The sequence below is a fragment of the Terrapene carolina genome, unplaced genomic scaffold (assembly GCF_002925995.2).
Source record: "Terrapene carolina triunguis isolate 2854851 unplaced genomic scaffold, T_m_triunguis-2.0 Scaffold93, whole genome shotgun sequence".
In the NCBI taxonomy this organism is placed as follows: domain Eukaryota; kingdom Metazoa; phylum Chordata; order Testudines; family Emydidae; genus Terrapene; species Terrapene triunguis.
Genome location: NW_020664444.1, coordinates 10,503,825 through 10,525,831, shown reverse-complemented (window position 1 = coordinate 10,525,831; position 22,007 = coordinate 10,503,825). Strand labels below are relative to the sequence as shown.

General features: G+C 44.4%; 1 protein-coding gene across 1 annotated transcript in view; it reads right to left on the bottom strand.

The window, feature by feature from the left end:
* Window positions 1-16,014: 16,014 nt before the first annotated feature.
* The window catches only part of CARD11 (caspase recruitment domain family member 11), a 49,692-nt gene continuing 43,699 nt past the window's right edge, over window positions 16,015-22,007 (bottom strand). Inside the window, exons 21-25 of the mRNA XM_026650772.1 lie at window positions 21,754-21,886; window positions 20,995-21,174; window positions 18,042-18,166; window positions 17,017-17,132; window positions 16,015-16,474 (exon numbers count right to left, since the gene is read on the bottom strand). Coding sequence (XP_026506557.1) covers window positions 16,270-16,474; window positions 17,017-17,132; window positions 18,042-18,166; window positions 20,995-21,174; window positions 21,754-21,886 — 759 coding nt within the window. The 3' untranslated portion in view covers window positions 16,015-16,269. The remainder of the gene's footprint in view (window positions 16,475-17,016; window positions 17,133-18,041; window positions 18,167-20,994; window positions 21,175-21,753; window positions 21,887-22,007) is intronic.

Here is a 22,007-nt window from a genome sequence, read left to right as displayed (position 1 = left end):
ACTGTGACTTGTGGTTCTGAGTGCAGGACTATGTCTTGAGAGTACAGGGACTGAACCACCAAGCTGTGCCGGGATGATGTGTTGTCATCAGAGTACACGGGCCTTTGGGGTCCAAGCCTGGGCCTCTCTGAATGTGTGGTTATGTCCTGAGAAAATACAGGGACTGGCTCTTATGTTCTGCCTGGGAGGATGGGTCTTGAAAGCACACCGGGACTGGAATCTGAGAATGGGCATATGTCCTGGGAAAGCACACATAGTGGTGGGCTTGTGGTTTATGAGCATGGGAAGTGCAGCCCTAAGTAGTCCTGTTGGTTCACACTTGTCCATGGGGCGTCTATATTATAAAAACAACCGCTCGGTAATAACGTGAGAAACAGGGAGAAAAGCAACATGGCAAAAACGACAAACACAAGACAGGGAAAATGGAGCTCCCTGAGAATGGAACTCATCACAATCACTGCTAAACTATGCCTGTTTTTTTCTGCAGTGTTTTTTAAAATGACTTATTTAGTGATGCAGAGCCAAATATCTCTATGGGTAATATAGCGCTCCACAAACCAGTAGGAAATTAGCAAGGCTTAATATAATTATGTGCATGACCTGCTAGTGAAGCTCAAATATAAAGGAGAAAACAGATGTTCTCTTTGGTTATTCTCTCAGATTCAAACAAGGACTCTGTTAGTTACTTAAAAAAAAGAAGCCTGGTGCTAACTGTAAAAAGGTTACAGTGATGTCATTTTCATTAATCTATTGCAGAACTGTCCAGTGACCTCACAAATGCAGGGTCACCCACTTGCCTGTCACCTGCTTCTTAACACCTACACTTTAGGAAGAATGAAACACTGTCCCCAGTGTTTGCATGAGGTCATTGATGGGCTGGTATGTTGGAGGTCCTTGGTGTGGAGATCAGTATTCTGCTCACTCTGCCTGGGTTTGTTTCAGAGCAACTGGAGCATGAAGTTGGGTGGTATTTGAGTTGCCACTGAGCGAGTCCCTCTCTGAGAAGAATCTGAGCTCTTTTACACGGAACTCCTGGCTCCCCTCCTCTAGTTTATGGGGTGAAATCTGCCCACTTAATTTTGCACTGAAAATTGCAGGTGGACAACCTTCTCTTTCCACGTCTACACAATATTTTAAGGGTATAAAAACAGCGGTACTTACAGTAAGTGTTTGCCACTTGAAAGAACGTCCCACTGCCAGACAGTATGCATGTGTCCATGCATAGGGATAACCCTCATTTTTTCACTTTATAGATGTGCATCTAATATAGATTTAAAATGCTAGCCCACAGTGCTTGAGAGTCTATTTGCTCCCATGAAATGTTTATTTATTGTCCCCTGGATGAGGTGATTACCAGCCTCCTCTAGTCTTCTGCAGAGGTTTCTGTGGAAGGAGACACTTATTAACAGAAAAGTATATTTCCAGAACAAAAGTGCAATACTTAGATACTTAGTACTCCAAGTACTGACCTGGCATAATGTTGCTTAGATGGTGAACAGTTAGGAGGTCACAGACAATCGCATGCACACAGACAAGAGACTACCAGCTAATTTAGGATTTACTGGTCTCTGATGAGGAGGGACTGTGTAATTTAAAGAAATGGTAGTGAATGCTGCAGAACCTGGCCAGCAGGAAGGCAGAGGAGAGCTGGCAGAAAGCTAACCAGAGGAGGCCTGATCAGCAGAACCCGGGTTCTGTTGCAAACGAACAAGATTTTAAAAATAAAAAGCTGCAAATAAAGATTCAATTTAAACTTGGGGATAAACTCGCTCAGTTAAATCCTGGCAGGTGCTGAGCGCAAGGCTCTGACTTCAATGGCTAGATTGCGCAGAAGCTGACCTCTGGGTTTTACCCACAGGGCGGAATGTGGCTGGTTTTGCTACCAAAACAAACAGACAAACTAAGAGAATTGATAACTCAGTGTGCACCACTTAGTGGCAGTGTTAGAGGGGCAGCCGCAGGTTGGAGTATGGTGGTGAAGCACCTCCTCGGAGTCACTCAAGAATGAAAACTAATTAATGAGCTGTCACTGGAGTTATGCTGACTGATGCCAGCTGAACATCTGGCCCTGGGTTTATATATATCTGCCCCGTGGTACAGAGCACACTGCATGGGTAAATATTCTTCTGGATGAAATCTGACCTGACTAGCCAAGTGTCTATGGTTATACCACCCTCTAGTGTTTAGCCTACAAGGAGACTATAGACCCTAATGCTAGTGACAGCTTATTGATGGTGGTGATCTGTTACCTCAGTGGCTCTCAACCTTTCCAGACTACTGTACCCCTTTCAAGAGTCTGATTTGTCTTGTGTACCCCCAAGTTTCACCTCACTTAAAAACTACTTGATTATAAAATCAGCCATAAAAATACAAAAATGTCACAGCCACACTATTACTGAAGAATTGCTGACTTTCTCATTTTTACCATATTATTATAAAATAAATCAATTGGAATATAAATATTGTACTTACATTTCAGTGTGATTAGAGTATATATTATAGTATATAGAGCAGTATAAACAAGTCATTGTCTCTATGAAATTTTAGTTTATATTGACTTTGCTAATGCTTTTTCTGCAGCCTGTTGTAAAACTAGGCAATATCTAGATGAGCTGATGTACCCCCTGGAAGACCTGTGCGTACCCCCAGGGGTACATGTATCCCTGGTTGAGAACCACTGTTTTACCTCAAGTGATAAAAGCCTGCGTTTTGGGAGCAGAAGATTGTGAGTACTAGGCCCCGGACAGCGTGTGTGCAGGATAACTGATCACTGCTGTGTCTCTGTGTAGTACTGTGTCACCACCCAGTGGCACATGAGCATGAGAGAACAGGTCTAAATTTTCCTCCCCATCCATTATTACAGGAGCACAGCTGGGCGGCAGCAGAACAAGAGCACAGCTGTGGGTGGAATGGTGCAAGAGGGAAGTGAGAGGGCTGCCTTGCAGCAACTAACTCAGAGCTCTTATTTATGTTCCAAGTCACTGTGCCTTGATTCCAAAGGCATTTCAGCCTCTGACTGTGAAGCAGAACAATGCACTGTTCCTGTTAACCCCCCCCCCACCCTCACCCCATCCCTGCTGTTGTCAGAATGCAGGGATTAGATGCAGAATAATGCAGTCTCTGCTCAAACCTCCAGCTTTAACTCAGTCTCTGGACATTGCTGCTCAGGGGTGCTGGAACAATTTGTATAGTGGCGGTGCTGAGACTCACTGAACCAACCTGTAAACTCTGTATAGGATGGAAACAACTTCAAGCCTGGGGGTGTGATAGCACCCCCTCCCCCCACCCCTGCACCTCTAGTTCAGGCACCTATGTTGCTACTGCCATAATGTTGGGAGGAAAGTGCAGCTGAAGCGGTTTGAGAACAAGAGCTGGTGAGTCCAATTGAATTACAACTCTGGGAGGCAGCTGGGATCCCCCTGTGCAGCACTATTAGTGGGCTAGTCAGGGAATGACTTGAATGAAACTGAGATATCATTTATAACCTAGGCTGGAAGAGGAACAGGTGACACAGAGGGGAGTTGGGTGTGGGTGACAGGACAGGATAGAACAAGGAACCCAAAATAACCCAAACCAAAGTGCCTCCGACAGGAGGGAGCAAGATGACAGCGTCTTTGATAAATCTGGAATGTTTTAGCAAATGGCTGCAATGCAGTGAGGATCCAATGAAATCATTCCATGTAAGGGTCAGATGACAGAGACAAGGCAGATGACACAAGTCACAAGATGGAGGTATTTCCCTTTGACTCACCACAGCCCACTGATAATATTTTCAGGGTATGTCTATACTACCCACCGGATCGGCGGGCAGCGATCGATCCAGCGGGGGTCGATTTATCGCGTCTAGTTTAGACGCGATAAATCGACCCCCGAGCGCTCTCCCGTCGACTCCTGTACTCCACCGCTGCGAGAGGCGCAGGTGGAGTCGACGGGGGAGCAGCAGCAGTCGACTCACCGCAGTGAAGATACCGCGGTGAGTAGGTCTAAGTACGTCGACTTCAGCTATGTTATTCACGTAGCTGAAATTGCGTAACTTAGATCGATTCCCCCCCTCCCCCCGTGTAGACCAGGCCTCAGTGTAATCTGCCACACTGAGATTTTCTGGGCTGTTGCAAAAGGGACATAAGACCCTTTGGGGACACGTGAGGTAGATATCGTGTATAAGGGCTGCAACGAAACACTGCCTCTATCACTATGAAAATGTCTGGAGAAATATGATGGTGCTCAGAAGGCGAAGAGGGGCTCAAAAGTCTCCAAAACCATCATAGTCCATCATTCCGGAATCCAATCACCAGGATGTCATGAATAGATAGTATTGACATTCTCATCCAATAATCATGTTCAGCTTGTTTTATGAGTATCCAGTTTTGGCATTAAATGGATATTTACGGGCAGCAAAAAAAAAAAATAGCAGACAATGCTAAATATTAGTTGAAACAGGGTGAGGTACGGTTTTGTGGCATTCCCAATCTTGGCACATCCCCCTCATTGGTTCAATATTCTTTGTAATACCACACTAGGGAATACAGTTGAGCTCACAGTCAGGCCCGTGGTGATCAGGGACAGGGAGATGTGGAGTTCATACCAGAGACATGGAGATGAGAAGATCTAGGGAGCAGTAAAGCATTCGTTTATAGCAGTGGTTCTCAAACTTTTGTACTGGGGACCCCTTTCACTTAGCAAGCCTCTGAGTGCGACCCCCCCCCCTTATAAATTAAAAACACTTTTTAATATATTTAACACCATTATAAATGCTGGAGGCAAGGTGGGGTTTGGGGTGGAGGCTGACAGCTCGTGACCCCCATGTGATAACTTCGTGACCCCCTGAGGGGTCCTGACCCCCAGTTTGAGAACCCCTGGTTTCTAGCCAGGAACACATGATGGATAATTAAGAGGAAGTTACAGTGGTGTTTACAGCAGAGGCTGTCAGACTTGGGGCTCACAGCTGGACCCCTGCAGCTCAGGGATGATTAGAGTGATATGGGACACACAGCAGAGGGGATGAGACTGGGGGCTGGCAGCAGGGGGCACAGGAATCAGACAGAGTTCAGAAGAGGAGGTGAAAAGTGCCTGGCTTCTTGGCTTTACGTACATTTTTACAGAAAGTAAATCAATATTGCCTCACTCCAGTGCACTTGTATGGTATGGCTGTGTTACAAGGTGATCAGGGCTTGAGAGTATGTCTCATCTAAACTGAAAACAGCTTAACCCAAAGAGATTTTTTCTGTAAAACATATGGAGTGTTCTATTACCCCATCACCTCTTGGCATGACCCAGTATTTTATCCTACATCGCTGGAGTTAGGAGGGAGAAAAATCACGTCCTACGACTAAAATGGGAATTCACTGTCATTCAGGGCATTTTAAAAGGATGTTATTGCAATGGGGGCATTAAAATGGGATTTAATATACAACAGCTGGAAATCAAAGATAAGGGGGGTTTCTATGAGACAGAACATTATAAAAGTAAACACTAACACTGGGGCTTTGACCCCTTAGATTTGTCACGCCATTAATTCACATACATATGCACTCCTGTGCGCACACATCTACATGCCCATTGCTTCTGGAAACTGAAGTTAACCCCTTTCACCACTAGAGGAAGATAGAATTCTTTTAAAAAATCAGTAACGTCTTTTGTTGGCATAAATGCACCTAAGAAAGAAAGGAGAGAAAAAAATCTTGAAAAACCTTTGCAGCTGATTCTGATCCAAGCCAACTGCAGTACATCCTGGGCCCTAATAACAATAATAATAAAGTATGAATGAATCAGTGCCAGATTTACAAAGATATGCAATGCTTTGACCAAATACTGCTCAACTGAATCTTATCCAGACTTCTGTACTTGGTCCTGGTTAAATCCGTCACTAATGTCTATGTACCTCACCTCCTCCCATTGCTCACAAGGCTGTGCTTGTAAAAACACATTTACGATATCAACTCCTCAAACGCTTGTTTCCTAACCCTGGGAGTGCGACTTCACGTGTGACCAAATATTGGCTTGATCGATGGGATCATCTGTGTTTCCACTGACTGTGGCCTGGTGGTCCATTGTGCCATCACTCAACTACCCCTCCTACTGCTCCAGAAAACTGGTGAGAAAACAATTATTTGCTGTAGCCCAAGGAGCTCAGCCACAAGAGGTGAAGGGACCATCATAAAAACTCCGTCACCCCACTCAGATGCTATGGGACAGCAGACCACTATATGCATGTGGTATTGAGAGGTAGCTAAGGCAGTCCAACTCAGCATCTCCAGCTTCAAAAAACAAAGGCTTCGGCCAGTGGAGCTAAAGGAGCTATCTGCTAGCTGAGCAAGTAGAGGAAGAATGGTTATCTCTGATCAGTTCTGCCACACTCTATCAGAAGGTAGTGGTGACACACTCCTTCCCCCTCCCCAATCAGTACAAAACAGCATCTGAACAAGATAAAGCACGTGATAAGAAAGAAATTCCTGTCTGAAGGAGACTCACATTTCCAGTAACCGTGAAGAACCGCCCATGGAAACTTTCAAAACAGCTGAATAGTTGTGGTTTCTGTTATGAACTTTATTAATGAAATGGTGCTAAGGGCCTTTGTGACCTGGCAGCTGCCCCCTCATTCCTGACCTCGGCTAATTATAAAATACAAGTAGAAAAACAACTCTCTCTCTCTTTCATATCTATTTTCATCACCTCCCTCAACAACTGCCTTTCACACCCATGACTGCAACCAACCTTGGGCTTCCTGTTGTATTCCTTGAATGAGGCAATTGCAGAATAAGTACAACCAGAGGCTCAGATGGTTGAAAATCCCTAGTGTGAAATCCTGGTCTCCAGTAAAACCAATGGGAGTTTTGCCATTGACTTCAGTATGGCCTGGATTTCACCCCTAGTATCTGGGGACGCTAGGTTCACCACTACTTTATTTATGGGGCTGAGATGTCTATTGAGGGCCATTTGTAAAGCCTGTTGCAGCCTCCCTCCTCCCTTTATTGATGCAAATGTCAACTTCAATGAGAACCTTTCCCTGACCACTTCACACCACCACCAGCTCCAATCTTTTAGATCTGCCCTGCTCTGATAGTCTAGACAACAGGGAGGAAATCTGCAAAATTTGCTCCAGTCTGGTTTGAAGATCAAAGTCAAATTGCCATGAATGGTGATTTGGGAGATTAATGGAGATCCAGGGAGGAAGAAGACGGAGTGTATTTCATCACCAGCACAGTCTTCATTCTTTCCACTGCAAGACAAAAACCTCACCATGAAGCTGCCAAACCATCCTTGCCCTGAGCTAAATGTAACCATGCAAGTCCTACAAATCTCCTCAGTTTATCCCCCCACCTGCTGCAACCCTGGCCAATATAGAGGACCTGTAAGACATAACATCTTGGGCTCTGGTTTTCAGAGCACCCATGGAGCTCACTGATTTCAGCAGGACTTGTAGATACTCAGCAGCTCTGAAAACCAGGACTTCTACATGTCTCAGAAGAACTCCATTTCTATAACAACTCCACTCTTTCTGTCCCTTAGTAGAGAAGATGTTGAGCCCTGGCCATTGGAGAACTAGCTGTTCTTACTGCCATAGTAGGACTAGCAGGTGCTAAAAAGAGGAATTAAAATAGGTACCCACCACACATTGCAGTTCAATCTGTTTTGAGGCACACACAGTAAATAATAATAATAAACTATGACGGGGAAATCAATCAGTACAAATGAAGCACCGTCCACGCTGTATTCCAGGCTTCTCTATCTCACTGTTAGTGCTTTGATTAATGAACAGCAATCTGATAATGAGGGGAGCAGCTCAGCACCAGGGTGTAGTGAAGCAGCAGTGCTACAATGGCAGAGTTCAGACTAACCAGCATGAGGTTGTCTTTTAAAAAAGGCTCATTTATTCCAGGCTTCTAGAGAGAAAAAGACCATTAGCACAGGAGGGCAGGCACATTCCATGGCAGAGCTCACCAGGAGCGATGCCGGTGGGAGCCACTTGGTTTTCAGTTATGTGTTATACCTGAATATTTAGAGGCACGTTCTGAACCCCCTAAATAGAACTGTGCCCCACTAGCAGCCCCATAGAGGGACCTGAGTACAGGAATCAGAATCTGGCCCTAACTACTGTATTTAATCATAAATTTACATTGGTGTGAAGAACTCAGGATAGGTCAGAGAAGGGACTCAGCTTAATTTCTTCTGGACCATATTTAAGACCAGTTTGAATGAGGTGCAAATCAGTGGAGTTATGTCCACTTACACCAGGAATGAACTGGGCTCTTTTCTCCTCTCTCTCTCACCTTATTTTGCTTAATTGTGGATTTTTCTTCACTTTTTACAACTTGGCTTCATTTTCTTCCTTCCCGTACATTCTGGTCTTCTCCCAGCACAATGCTGGGGCTAGGTCCTTGTATGTTCTGGCCTTCTCTGCGCCCTGTGCTGGGACTTAGCCCTTGTACATTCTGGCCGTCTTTGAGTGTCACGCCAGGAACTGGCTCCCTGCATGTGTTGGCCCTTTCTGGATGCCGCACCAGGACGGGAGCCCTGTGAGTTCTGGCTCTACATGGGGTCTGGTGGGACTTAAGTGTGCTTCCATGGGCATTTCCTCACTGTTTTGCTAGAGCCATAATAAATGAAATTGGTGCGAGCGGTGCGGGCGATTCCTTTTTGTTTCTCTAGACCCCTTTGTTGGCAAAATGAACAGGCTTGTAGAGCACTTCTCTCCTGAGAGCGCAGGGAGCAGCGTGCTTAGTGAGGTACTTATAAGAGGAATATTTATGGTGACTTTAGCTCAGAGAGGAAGGGACGTTCTCCAGGGGATCAGAGGTACCTGCCCCTTCCCATCAAGAAATGCTTCCAGAGTCTATTTGTCAGCCCTGTAGTTAATGACAAGAGAAGCTAATGAGAGAGGGTACAAGACAGACGCCATCCTTGTCTTAATTCTTCCCTTCTTGTTCTGCATTTTCCCTTCTCTCCACCTTCTCCTGAAGCTGCTTACCCCTGTGCAGATTGAAATAGCAACTTCATGTGACGCAGGACACCCCCGACCAAAGCTGACAGGTTCTGGTGCAGAAAAGGGGAAACTAACTCTTTTAGCCCTTTAGTCTGGGGCCCTGCCCCGTGATGAACTGCGTAGGTTGAACTAGCCCACACATCCTTCCTGATAACCTCCAACCTGTTGTCTGCTATTTACATACTAGCTGATTCTGGTGCTGCAGTTACTTTGCTAGCCGGCTTGTCCTGTCTTGTTATTCCTCCCAGGCCTGATCTGCAGCCTAGGATTTTCTATATGAAAGCACCACCTCTCCATCTCTCATGAGATCTGTAGTTTGGAATAAAATCAATACTGCTGTTTGTTGCTAAATTGACAAACGGCTTCTGATGCTAATATCTGATGAAGCAGCCGGGCTGGTATAGATATTTACACTCAGAACATTTTTCTATCACCCACCATCTGTTTTTAAAGGGTCTTTTTTTCCCCAGTGACTAATGGCGCATTTAACCCCCGAGAATCTGCTTGTGATCTGAACATCAGAGGGTTGCTGCAGCGAAGGAACAGAGACAGCGGGGGAGGGAGGGTGAGTGTGTGAAACAGGACTCATACGGGAGCTTCCTGTTGTTCTAAACTTGGCTTACGGGTAAGGTTTTCAAGTCAAACTAGAAACCTCACCTGATAGGGCAGCTGCCACTCAAGTGCTAGATAGGAGTATCAGAATTGGCCTGTGTCTTCATTCAGAGCCTTGAGCCTATTTCAATGTATCACTCTATATATCTATGTGACTCAGCATTGTCCTGTGGCTAGGGCACGAGTCTAGCAGTCAAGAGACCTGGGCTCTATTCTTGGCTCTGCCACTGACCCGTTATTTGACCTTGGGCAAGTCCCTTCACTTCTCTGTATCTCTGTTTTTCCCATCTGTACAATGCGGATAGCAATACCTTCTTTTATAAAGCATTTTGAGTTCTACAGGTGGAAATCCTAAGAGCTAAGTGTTATTGTTCATCTTGGAGACTCAGGGGTGGAGGCCCGGGGCCAGATTTCCCTAGAAAGACTCAGGGGACAGTCTCTGAGGGCAGAAGGAAGCATTCAGGGTCAAGGATGATCCCTGAAGGCTAATGGTAACTCTGCAGAGAGATTGAGTGCTATCTCCAGAAGCATAGGAAAACTCTGTGTGCCTTGCAAGATTCTATGAGCAGCACATTGCAGTGGCTGAATTAGATTATCTGTTCAGGAAAGGTACAGACAGAATGGCCATACTGGTTCCATCAGGTATTGTGTGGGAATTACAGAGCTCTGCCAATAGAACAACTACAATTCCAGACTGAGACGTCTCCACCAGATACTCTGCTAACATGTGGCTAAATGGCCATTTAGCAGCAGGGGCAAAATAACCCAATTTGTTTCACTTGTTGCAAAAATCACATTGGGATTCAGGTCTCGCAGGCTGAAAGACTGTTGCATTGACCCACTGTAGATTTCCGCACCCACCTTCCTGTCTTTCCTTGTGTGGATAAATCTGATAAAGCCAGTTCTCTGCTGGGATTATTGTTGTTGATGACCCCTCCCCCATTTTAACCATTTGGTGTCGCAGATCGCTGCACAGGATAGCTCTACAATGAAGGACCCTAGGGCAATACAAGTGCACTGCAGGCCCTGAATAGATGCATTTATAGATGGGCTGGCCCACAAGAACTTTGACAACTGGACAAGGCCGTTGAAATGGGAAAAACAAAAGAACTTGTAAGAGAAGAACCAAGCATTTAGTGGCTGGCAGTTTTCTTGTACATTTTAATTTTGTTCAGTGGGTAGAACAATAGAAACAGTGCTACATTAAAACAGAAATTGCAGTGCTGCACCTTGTCTTACAGGCCCTGTAACAAGACTGTTCTCATGTGTGCACGCATGTAACTCTCCCTCTGATTTACAGGGGGACTAGATGTACAGAACAGACCCATCAGGAGCAATAATCACTGAACAGAAATTGCAAGTGATTTGGGTTCCAAGGATGTTTATTTCTCAGAGCTGCAAGTCTCTTAGCACACTTAAAAGGGGGAGTAGTGAACCAGCCATAAATGCAATCAGTAGGTCGAACAGTATGGCTAGATTAAATTCTAGTGCTCCAGCTCATTCAGCATTAAACACAGATGCAAAATCCTAGATTGTCACGGTCGCAGAAGCCCTAAACCCCTGGCTGTGCCTTGTGTCCCCAGAGTCATCATGAGATGGAGTAATTACTGCTGCTTAAAAGCCCCAATTTTACGTAGCCATTTGGCATGTCCTAATCCTCCTGAGAGCACTGGGTTTACACGCAAATTCTGAATCCCACAGCACTGAATTCAGTCTGCCTGGATACAGCATTCTGATTTCAGCACTTGGTCACTGCAAGAGTCCTCCAATCTCAGGCCATGAAAATGGTCCAGCATAAACGAACATAAATATATAAGTGACGTACAGACATTTCTATAATAACTGCAGCTGACTTCCATCTAAACTTTGTAGGGAGGAGTCTGCTTTGTGTCAGTTCTCCCTCCCTGGCAAATTGTGCTACCACGGCTGTCTGCTACTGCAGAACAATTGACAGGTTAGCCTCCAGCCAGCATGCTGATGCAAAAGAAAATCAAATACTGTGTAATAAAGTTTGCATGAAATTCTTACATGCAACAATTCCCCACTGTGCTGACCTGTCTGATACTGACTTATATAATACAGCATAATTTAAGAGTTGGGCAAAGCAGAATGGAAAGTTGTATTTAGTTTGCTTTTCTTTATTATCATAAATACTGCCCCACATCTAATGACTGTAAACCACTATTAACGTTACTTTAAAGTTATATAAATAAACGTTAATACCCCACCCATGACTTACTGGTACTTTACCAAAAATATAGTAAACAAAGCTTGTTTTACTAGAGCTGTGTGGGAGCCAGAATTTTTGTGTGTGGGAAATTCCATTATTTTTGAGATATGTTTTCGGTCTAAATTGGAGCAAAACAGAGAATTTCAAAATTTCCTGTGAAATTAAATTTTTGAAAATGTTTTGTTTTGGGTCAATTGAAACATTTCATTTAGATTTCAACTTAAAAAAATGAACATAAAAATGTCAAAACCAAAAATCAAAACATTCCATTCTGAAAATGTCAAAATGGAATGTTTCAACATTATCAAAAGGCTTCATTTTGATGTAATGACATTTCATCAAAATTATCTTCCTTCTGTGGAATGTTTCCATTTTCCACTTTTTGGTGGAAAAACCTACCATTGGAAAATTTTCGACCAGTTCTTCCTATTGCAATTACTTAAGGGTAAAGAAATACATTTTCCAACAGTTCATTTTTTAAAAAGATTTTTATTTCCTGGTTCTGTAAGTGTTCTTAGAGAATAAATAGCTCATCAAGTGACAAGGCAATTACCTTGGATGTTGGAAATCTCACCTTTTCAGTTTAAGATTTTGAAGAAAGTTGAGACATTTTCCAACTTCCAATTACAACTTGTATTTTAAGAGTCTGATGTAAACTTTGCTTACTTACTATAGTCCTATACAAATCAGATGCATCTTCAGTAGACATGGCCTGAGCCAAATCTCCAGATTCAAACCCTGGATTCCAGTTTGAATGTGGTATTGCAGCTTGAATGTTTCTTTAATGGACTGCCTTACTGATATTATTTACTTGTATCGTGGTAGCACCTAGAAGCCCCAATATTGGACCAGGACCCCCATTGTGCTAGGGGCTGTACAAATGAAGAACAAAGAGAAACTCCTTGAGCTAAAGAGCGAACACCCTGACATTTGGGAAAGCTTGGATTCTAATCTGGATTTCAAACCCCCACACTCAGGAGAGTTCAGACTGGGATTTTTGGCCCATCTTTATTCTACAATAAATTAAACCAATTTCCAATTAGTTGTCTGGTGGGCAATTTGCTTAGTTATTGCTCCTAATCCCTTCCAAACTCTGAATAAATGCTGTCTGCTACCCAAGGATGATTAACAGCTTGGCTGTGCTCAGAAGAATGTCTGGGTGACTGAGGGAGGTGGGGCTGGTAATTTGAAAAGATACATCACAAATAAGAACTAGATGAATCAAAAGCCTGGAACTGAGTCCCAGCTCCAAGGGTGGATCTCAAACCTATCTCTGGAGCAGGCGGAATCTGAACGCAGATGCTGAACCCCCTCAAATTTGGAAAAAACCTCATTCACCTTTCACGCCTGCATGTTTGCATATGTGTCAATACCAGAGGTTAGGTTGCGCCATTACAGAGAGGTGACACTTGGATCAGGATCCAGATCTTCAGCTGGTGTATGCTGTCATAGATAACTCCACTGACTTCAATGAGGCTATGGCAACGCACACCAGCTCTGGCTCTTCCCCTTGAGTTCACATCTGGGGATCAGATGGGGAACAAAGCTTCCAGCCCATCTCCAGTAATTCAGCCTGGAAAAATGGATGAGGATTCCACGTACTATACAGGTTGCCAGACACCTGTGTAAAGGAATTGGGTGTAGTAGAACTGGGAGCTCTGCCTGTTGAGCTACGGATGACTCCACTAGTTCCCACCAGCAGACGCTCACAATTCCTTACAGTATCAACGGCCTTGGAAATCCCAGCAGGTGCGTTAAGGTGCCAGGAGACTGCATCGCTTCCATGGAGTCACTCCTTTTACAAAAAGAATTTGTTCTATCATCTCATCCAACCTCAGTCTCTATTGCCACCTTCCCATAGTCTCTGCATAAAGATGGTTCAACGCTAAGTCTTGCGGTCTCAGGACACTACAAATACCTGGAAAATGCCACTCTGACATGTAGCCCTCCTAAATGATATTGCCTTCAGCTCTTGTAGGTGACAAATGCCCTCTAGAGAATCATGCAATGTGCTGAGTTCACCAGTTGGTTGTTACCCCCTGCCACAGAATGGTTGCATGTCATTGCATATGTATACTATAATCTGTAAAGAACTTGAGGATTACAAACTACTAGTAGTGGTATAATCTCTCTACTCCCCTACACTGCAGAAGAGGGCAGATTCCCAAGGTATGGAGTAGGACAGACAACTAACTATTCTCAGAGAAATACTTGCTATGAACAGCTTTTCAAACATTAATGATGTGATGGGCACAGTAGCAGGGAATGAGAGGGAAAATCGGCAGTGATTTCTATAAGGTACCATAAGAAAAAATAAATAAAGTACACCACTGCATGTGTAGGCACAGTCTGGCAAGCTGACCAGGACAGAAAAAAGTGCATCACCGTGGAGAGGCACCCAGCACACATGAACATCAGAGACACCTTCCAAGGAAAATGCAGTCACTCATCTAGCAACTGTGACAGTGCCAGATGTTTTGCTTGGGCTCTGTGTGCCTTTTTATTACCAGCTGCTGCATGCTGGCCTGAAGCACTGAAACCAGGGACTTTGGATGAGCACAGGAGCAATGACAACTTTCAGTGTAGAATCTATCTAAAAAGGGAGGCGAATGGGGAGGCATGGCTGACTCAAGGGAAAAGGGACGTATAGCCACAGGTCACTGTTTCATTTATTCCAGGTCAGTAGTGGTGCACATCATATTAAGGCTGCTGTGAAAATTAATTTGGTGGTTTCAATCCAGTGCCTAGTGTACAGGCGTAACATTTTCAAAAGCACATAAGTGACAAAGGCGCTTATGTCCCACTGACTGTCAACAGAAGGCAGTGCTTTGAAAATGGGGCCTACGTTCCTAAGTAATTTAGACACTTTTGAAAATTTTACCCCAGATGTCTACAGCTGAGTGTGATACTCATTGGCTTCCATGCTGGCAATCATGGCAGAGGCCAAGGACTGAATGGGCACGAAAACTGAACTTCTCCTAGAGGAAGAACTTCCCCGATCATCCTCTAAAAATGGCCCCTCCTATTCAGAGCAGGCATGTTGGCAGATGGCAGCACTGGGGAAGCATGTAGGTCTCTGGGGTAAATGCAGACATCCAGTTTCCAGGAGTGTTAGTCCTGCACCAAAATTCATCTTCTTTTTTCTTGCCACGTCCCTATTGGGAGTCAGTGACTTTTATAGCCTTCTTCCAAAACTCATGATTGTATGCCCGGCTGTCATGAAGATTGGGTTCTCTGAGGTCTACAGATATTTGGTCTATGTACCGGGTCTTTGGTCTCCCCTTTTGTCTACAATCATTGCAAGAACCATTCTACCGATATAGCTCTCAGGTCTCCATACCGACATAACCTAACCTTCCTCAACTTGTCTTCAGTTGTGGCAACCCACATTAGGCCCCTTACAACCTCATTACATTTCCTATCATGGAGCATCCAACCATTTGACAATCTCAACATCTTCATGGCGGAGAGCATACTGATTTCCTTTCTTGTGGCTGGCCAAGTCTCTGTTCCGTAGATTAAGATGGGTTGAGTTACAGTTTTATACACTCTACCTTTTAAGTCTATTGGCATCTTTTTGTCACAGAGAACTGGAGTCAGCTCCCATCGTTTGCACCAAGCAGCTTTAGTATTAAAATATGCTTTTGAAATTCAGGATTGAAGTAGTGGGACTAGTAAAATAACAGTAACAGGGATCAGCTAAGTGAAGCGTGGGCCCATTTGGAAAGATTTGATTTGCCATTGGGGAGCTGGGAGTTTGTTTTGTTGAGGGTGCCAGGATGGCAAATTGCTAAACAGAACTGAGGTTTAAAAATAAAGGGAAAATAAATTGTCATTTTCATTAATGCCAGGAACAGTGGTTAGTTTCTTTCCTTCCCACATGACTGCACCTACGTGTACACACAGGGCTGTGTAGCTGCTGAGGGTATCAGTTGCAGTGTTTCTGTTGCTACTGGGCACCTTGCAGCTTCTTTAATGGAACATACTCAGCTTCTCACTTTGGACTGGGCGTGGGGTGCTCCATAGGTTCCATGTCCTTCAGCCTGACCCTGATCCTTTATCTCCCTATAGATTTCACTACTCTGGTCACGTCAGGAGATTAATGAGGTCCATCTTTATACATAATAAATTACCTCAAGCTCTCTCTCGAGATCTTTGGCCTTCTCATGTGTTAAACAGCTGCCGACTCTGAATGGGGGATCCGGCGCTATGCTGGTAGCAGCGTTCTCATCCATGTCCTAGCTACCTAGCATCTGTGACACTCACTGTTAAACACACAGCTCTGATTCCATTCGACACACAAATTCTGCCAGCAGAAAGAGTCCCCAGCCAGCAAAGATGAAACAGGAGCGGCCGGCACTGCATCAGAGAATTCTGAAAGCCCCAGCTCCACTTTACTGTGTCCTTTCATTGCCGCTGAGCTCCATTTTATTTGCTGCTATTTTTATAGCTGATCTTCGTCTATCCAGATGGTTTTACGCTGCTCTTCCCCAATCTTCTCCTTGATTATTCGGATGAGATCCTCAATACTGCTCCACATGTCTGCCTCTAGGGGGGCATAAAGGCACGGTAGTGCCTCCAGTTCTTTCTCCTTCTGGCGACACATGCGTAGGAACTCCTCCTCAGTCTCTGGCTTTGGCAACAGCTTCCTGCATCAGATGACCAAGCCGAAAATAAGCAAAATAGGGTTATGTTTAAAGTGAATCCCTACAATCTCCCTCTATCCCAGCAAGAGTTGATATAAAGAAGGGTATAGGAGAGCTAGAACGTGACAGCTACTCCGGTCATGTCCTCTCCCACCAAAACTACCATGAGAATAATGAAGCAGTGCTCATTGTAGGGAGATTATCACTACTCCAGACCCAATCTTTCCCAGTAGGGAACGGCACAGGAGTGCTTAGTATGGGGGAGCACACAGATAGTCCAGTCCAGTGCCGTCCTCCTGCAACAAACACTGCCATCAGGAGTGGTGACAGAGTGCTGGATTTGGGGCAACTCATAGCTACTCCAGTGGTCACATTTCCAGGGAGGAGGGGGAGGAGTCATGGGAGGAAATAGAGCCATACTGAAGTTACTAGATTAGCAAGAAAAAGCTCTTCACCTCCTCCCCCCCATGATAAAGTCATTGGACTATAGTGTTATTCAGTGACAAAGACAGAATAGAATCTGTTCGAAAGATTTGATATGTTACCTGAACCTCTTGATGTTTTTCTCTGAGACTCTGATAAAGAGAATAATGGGATATATCTTGGCTTTGATTAAATCCTTTGTGCAGCTTATTCCAGCTTCCAGCAGACAATGCTTATTCTAAAAACATAAAGGCATAACAGGGTTATGAGGGAACATCCACAGCACTAATATCTTGTGATACAGACAGACATATCTCAACAGGGTCAGGTGAACTGCTCTTCATTCATCAGACCTGATGTAAAACCTTTACATCAAATGTACATTTCAGGTCCAAACTCCTCCCATGAATTCACAACTAGCCAATCAAACAAAAGCTAATTTTAGTACTCAGTATGAGAGCTCTTCTTTTGCAAAGGTTTAAAAATGAGTGACCCGATCTAAAGATAACAAATAAGCTAAAATACTATAAATAAAAAATAAAGTCAGACATATATTATATATTCACATGCACAGGTGTGGTCTTTGTTCAAAGAGAACATATACTGTAATTACTTCTGAAAAAACAACCAACTACTCACTTTAATCCTTCTGTTTTTCTCCACCATGTAACAAAAACACTGTATTTGAAGCTATCGTTCTGTCTTTGACAATGTTATCTTTATACTGCATATCATTGTCTCTCTCTGCATCCCAGTCTATCCTTTTCCTTGTCTAGGTCCCTGTCTCTCTCTTTTGCATTCACACACAGACAAAACAAAAGGGGGACTGACTAGGGAAGAGTGGGTAGGAAATGAAAGGGTATTTCACTCTATCAAGGTAGGCCATCACAGAGAGAGAGCACAAATGTAAAAGGATATGGCTAAGGATCAAAAGGAAAGGAAAAATAACAGCACAAAGCTAAAGCTATTTGGGGAAAGATAAATAGAAATCTGGGAACAGGATGAGAAAGGGAGAAAAAAGAAGTTACTCTGAAAACATAAGCCCTTAATGTGGCAGTTAACTGACCACTTTGTTTATGAAAAGCAACCCGCTCTGTAGACAGACTCACAGACAGCCTAAATACTGGCTACATTCCACAACCCTCACCTTGGCAGTGACGGCCTCAATATTGGCAGGTACAATGCATTCATAGGTGTTCGAATTCTTCTCTCTGGAAAAGATGATAGTCTCTGTCCTTTGCTTCCTTAGGAACTCTTCCTTTGTTACAATATCTGGAGAGGGAGGGGGATGAAAGGAAGGTTAGTGGGTTCACATAATATGTACACCTAGGAAACTGTCCAGCAGGAATTCAGACAGGACTCTGATGGTACAGTGAAAGAAGACCAAGCGTCTTCTTGAGTGCTGGTCTCATTTCATTCATTTAATTGAACTGAACCCTCAAATATGGCCGGCACCTGTGAATTTCTGAGCAATTACCACAACACAATCAAGGCACCCAATGACAACAATATGATGCAGTAAAAACTATACCAACACCTAAAATCAAAGAGCAACTATGTTCCACAGCACCAAATCACGAGGCTGGAATATTACACAGTAGCTGAGACAGCATTTCACACAGTAATAGGTTACTATATCACCACATTATTATTGGTGTTGCCATGGGGCTAAGGGGTCCCAGCCCGTTGTACTAGGTCTTGGACAACCACATAGCAGAAAGATGGTCCCTCCTCCAAAGAGCTTACCCAGCTCTTGTACTCATACTAAATAAACACGGCAAACCAAACTCTACAGCACTGTACAGAGCCTAGGAATCTGAAAATCTATCTGACTAGCAATAGACCAATTTCACTGTCCAAGGTGCGTGAAATACAGAATAGTAAACAAACCATACAAATGGCAAAGAGTAAATTAGACTCTTAAAATTACTGTATTTATATCAGTCTAAGTTGTTCATAATAACACAGACCAGGGTACTGGGATTTCAGAACAGATGGTTTTTAACCTAAGAGTCTCTCTTCATGAGATAGTTGTGATGATCTGGGGAATCTGTTTGTATAATTTATTATTTTTGTGTTGGATTATGAATTCTTTGTCTGTAACTTTACCAAGCCACAAACTCCATTTTGAATGCGGGGCCTTGTTACCTTCTCTGTGACCTCTTTACCTCCGTGCTGGACTGAAATTCGAACGGGTATTGATACAGAGCTGACAACAGTGGGTCATTAACTCAGATGGTCTTCTATTCAAATATAAAGATCCTAGACGATTGACTGGTTCCGAACCAGGAAAATTGGTTTGTCAGGGGAAAGATCACCTGGCAATGAAGTCATCCGGTAAGGGTCTGGGGTCATCAGAACAGGCTGATCGAGGAGTCACCTGACTGATGAACTGAAAAGCTATGAAAGGGCTCACAGGGAGACACACAGAAAGTGTGGGCAGGAGAGGGGAAGAGGATGGACTGGCCAGCCAAAGTTGGCATGGGTGAGCAGGGGGAGAAGGCTCCATGTTTCAGAACACAAACCATGCACTGCAATGGAAGGATGCTGGATGGCCTCAAAGGACTCTGACTCCAGCCCACAGAATGCTCCAGAAATGGTGGAGAAACTAAGGCAGTGCAATGCACATAGGGTTTATTATTTGTGTATAGGGGAAAGAGCAATAATGTGTTAGAATCCTGTGCGACGTCTGTATGTGCTATGTGCTACACCTTACCACGTGCCCCCAAGAGGAAACCCAGAAGCCTCAAAACTGCAGGTGGAGATCTGAAAGAGGGTGCTATGGCAGGAGTCTGAGGGTGCATTTTGATTAGTTGCTGTGGAGTGGTTGGAACTTAAGCTGTTGCATCCCCGCTGGATTACTCAGAAGCACTTGAGCTTCAGCCCAAGACCCCACCAATGGGCTAGCTAGCCCAAGCCTACAGCACCAATTAATTCAAGCTAGAGATTAGTGTGTGTGGATGGGAATTGAGTTAGTGGTCACAGTCAAGTTATAACCCGAGATAACTGTGCTGTGAAGACACATCCTGAGGGGCCAGCACTGGTTCTAGGGACTAGGCTGTGCAGTCTAAGCTCTCGGGAGGGGGTGCCAGATTAAGATCTGTACTCTGAAGGCGTGTTAGGGATCCTAAACCGGGGGAGTGACTGTACTCTGTTCATAGTCTGCCGGCTTAAAACACAAGGGATTCAGCACCTCATAGCTGTCTGGTGAGTGGAACAGAGGTGGCGCTTAATTGGAACTATGACAGTAGTGTATCCCAGAGCAATCATGGTACAGCAGGGTTTCTCAAACTGGGGTCGCCGCTTGTGTAGGGAAAGTCCCCGGCGGGCCAGGACGGTTTGTTTACCTGCCCCATCCGCAGGTCCGGTTGATCGCAGCTCCCACTGGCCGCGGGTCGCTGCTCCGGGCCAATGGGAGCTGCTGGAAGCGGCGGCCAGTAAGTCCCTCGGCCCGCACCACTTCCAGCAGCTCCCATTGGCCTGGAGCAGCAATTCGCGGCCAGTGGGAGCCGCGATCGGCCGGACCTGCGGACGGGGCAGGTAAAAAAACCGGCCCGGCCCGCCAGAGGCTTTCCCTACACAAGCGGTGACCCCTGTTTGAGAAACCCTGTGGTACAGGATACTGCTTTGAATGGTAAACAGTTAACAAGAAAGAGTTTTACTCAAAAACCCAGTCTTTGGAGAAGATCAAATGCAAGATCTTCATGCCCTGGACTGGAAAGAAACCTATAATTGGTTGGAAGGAAGATATTCATCATTATAGCAACAGCTAGACACAAGCTGAGCAAAATTTCACATTACCTAGAGTTAAACACATTAGTACTGACAAAGAGCACTCACAACATGCCAGTCCCTGGAGTGTATCATGGCAACTATAGAACAGACACATGTATAACATTCACAGACACAGCACCTCAGGACCATTTATGATGGATATCTCAGACACATTCAGAATGTTCTTACAAACTGTCACATTGCAGGATCCAGAGCTATGCTGGGTGGTGACATGGCTCTGGGAGTCCCCAGCAGCTGGAATTTGTATGCCTACAGTAAAAAGGCTTGCTAAATTTAATACATACTGCAATCTTTTACACATTTACCTGGCTTGCACATGTTGAATTCCAAGGCACCTCCAGAATTGAGAAGCTTCTGCACCAAGGTCTTTGCAAGAATAGTGGGAGTGAAGAGGACTGGGCGCCTGCGGTCACAGTGGATTGGTCGCACCAAACTATAGGGGATCAGACTTAGGCTCTTATTGATTTCACTTTCTGAATCCAAATCTGAGTAAAGAGGAGACCGTTTACAATCTAGTTTGTTCTTCACCAGTACTGGGAGAAGGATGTAGAAGAATCACATACATTAGAGAAGGGAATTGCATGGTTGGTCATCTTATCCATCCCTCCATGCAGAGCAGTACTGTCCCCTACAGTATATTCTCCAGTGCAATGTCCAGTCTAGTTTTAAATGACTCAAGCAATAGGCCCCTCGTCATTTTCCTTGGGAGACTATTTCACAGCTAAATAGACCACTCAGTTAGACATTTTTCCTGATTAACAGCTTAAATTTTCCTTTGTTTAACTCTAATTCACTACTTAGAGTTATACTACCTTGGAGGAAGAACAGGAGAGAACCTAGGAACAGTTGTCAACAAAATAGGACGTTTCAGTCCAGTGGACTTGTTTTCAAGAGCTATCTTCCCCCTGACTCTCCAGAAAATTCCAAGGATTGAGTCACATGCAGAACATAAAAATTAGATATGGAAAAGGCCTAGGACCTGATTGTGCACTGCCTTCCACTTGTGTAGTCATTTAACCTATGTCAAGTGGGCGTAAAATCCTGTCATGCTGTTATGTCCTCACCTTCCAATTTATCAGGCAACAGCTTCATTGCTTCAGAAGAGGTCCGGGCCAGACTGGAGGAATAGCCAGTGACAATGCGGACTCGCTCATTGCTGTTCATACGTTTGTATTTGTTTTCAGACCTGCTAACAAACTGAAAGAGCAAACAAAGAGGCTTGACCCCCACCCATTCTATGGAATTATATTCTTTATTCTTCCACATATTTGTTTGCTCCATGTCCCCTTCCATTATCTACCAGATTTGAATTACCTCT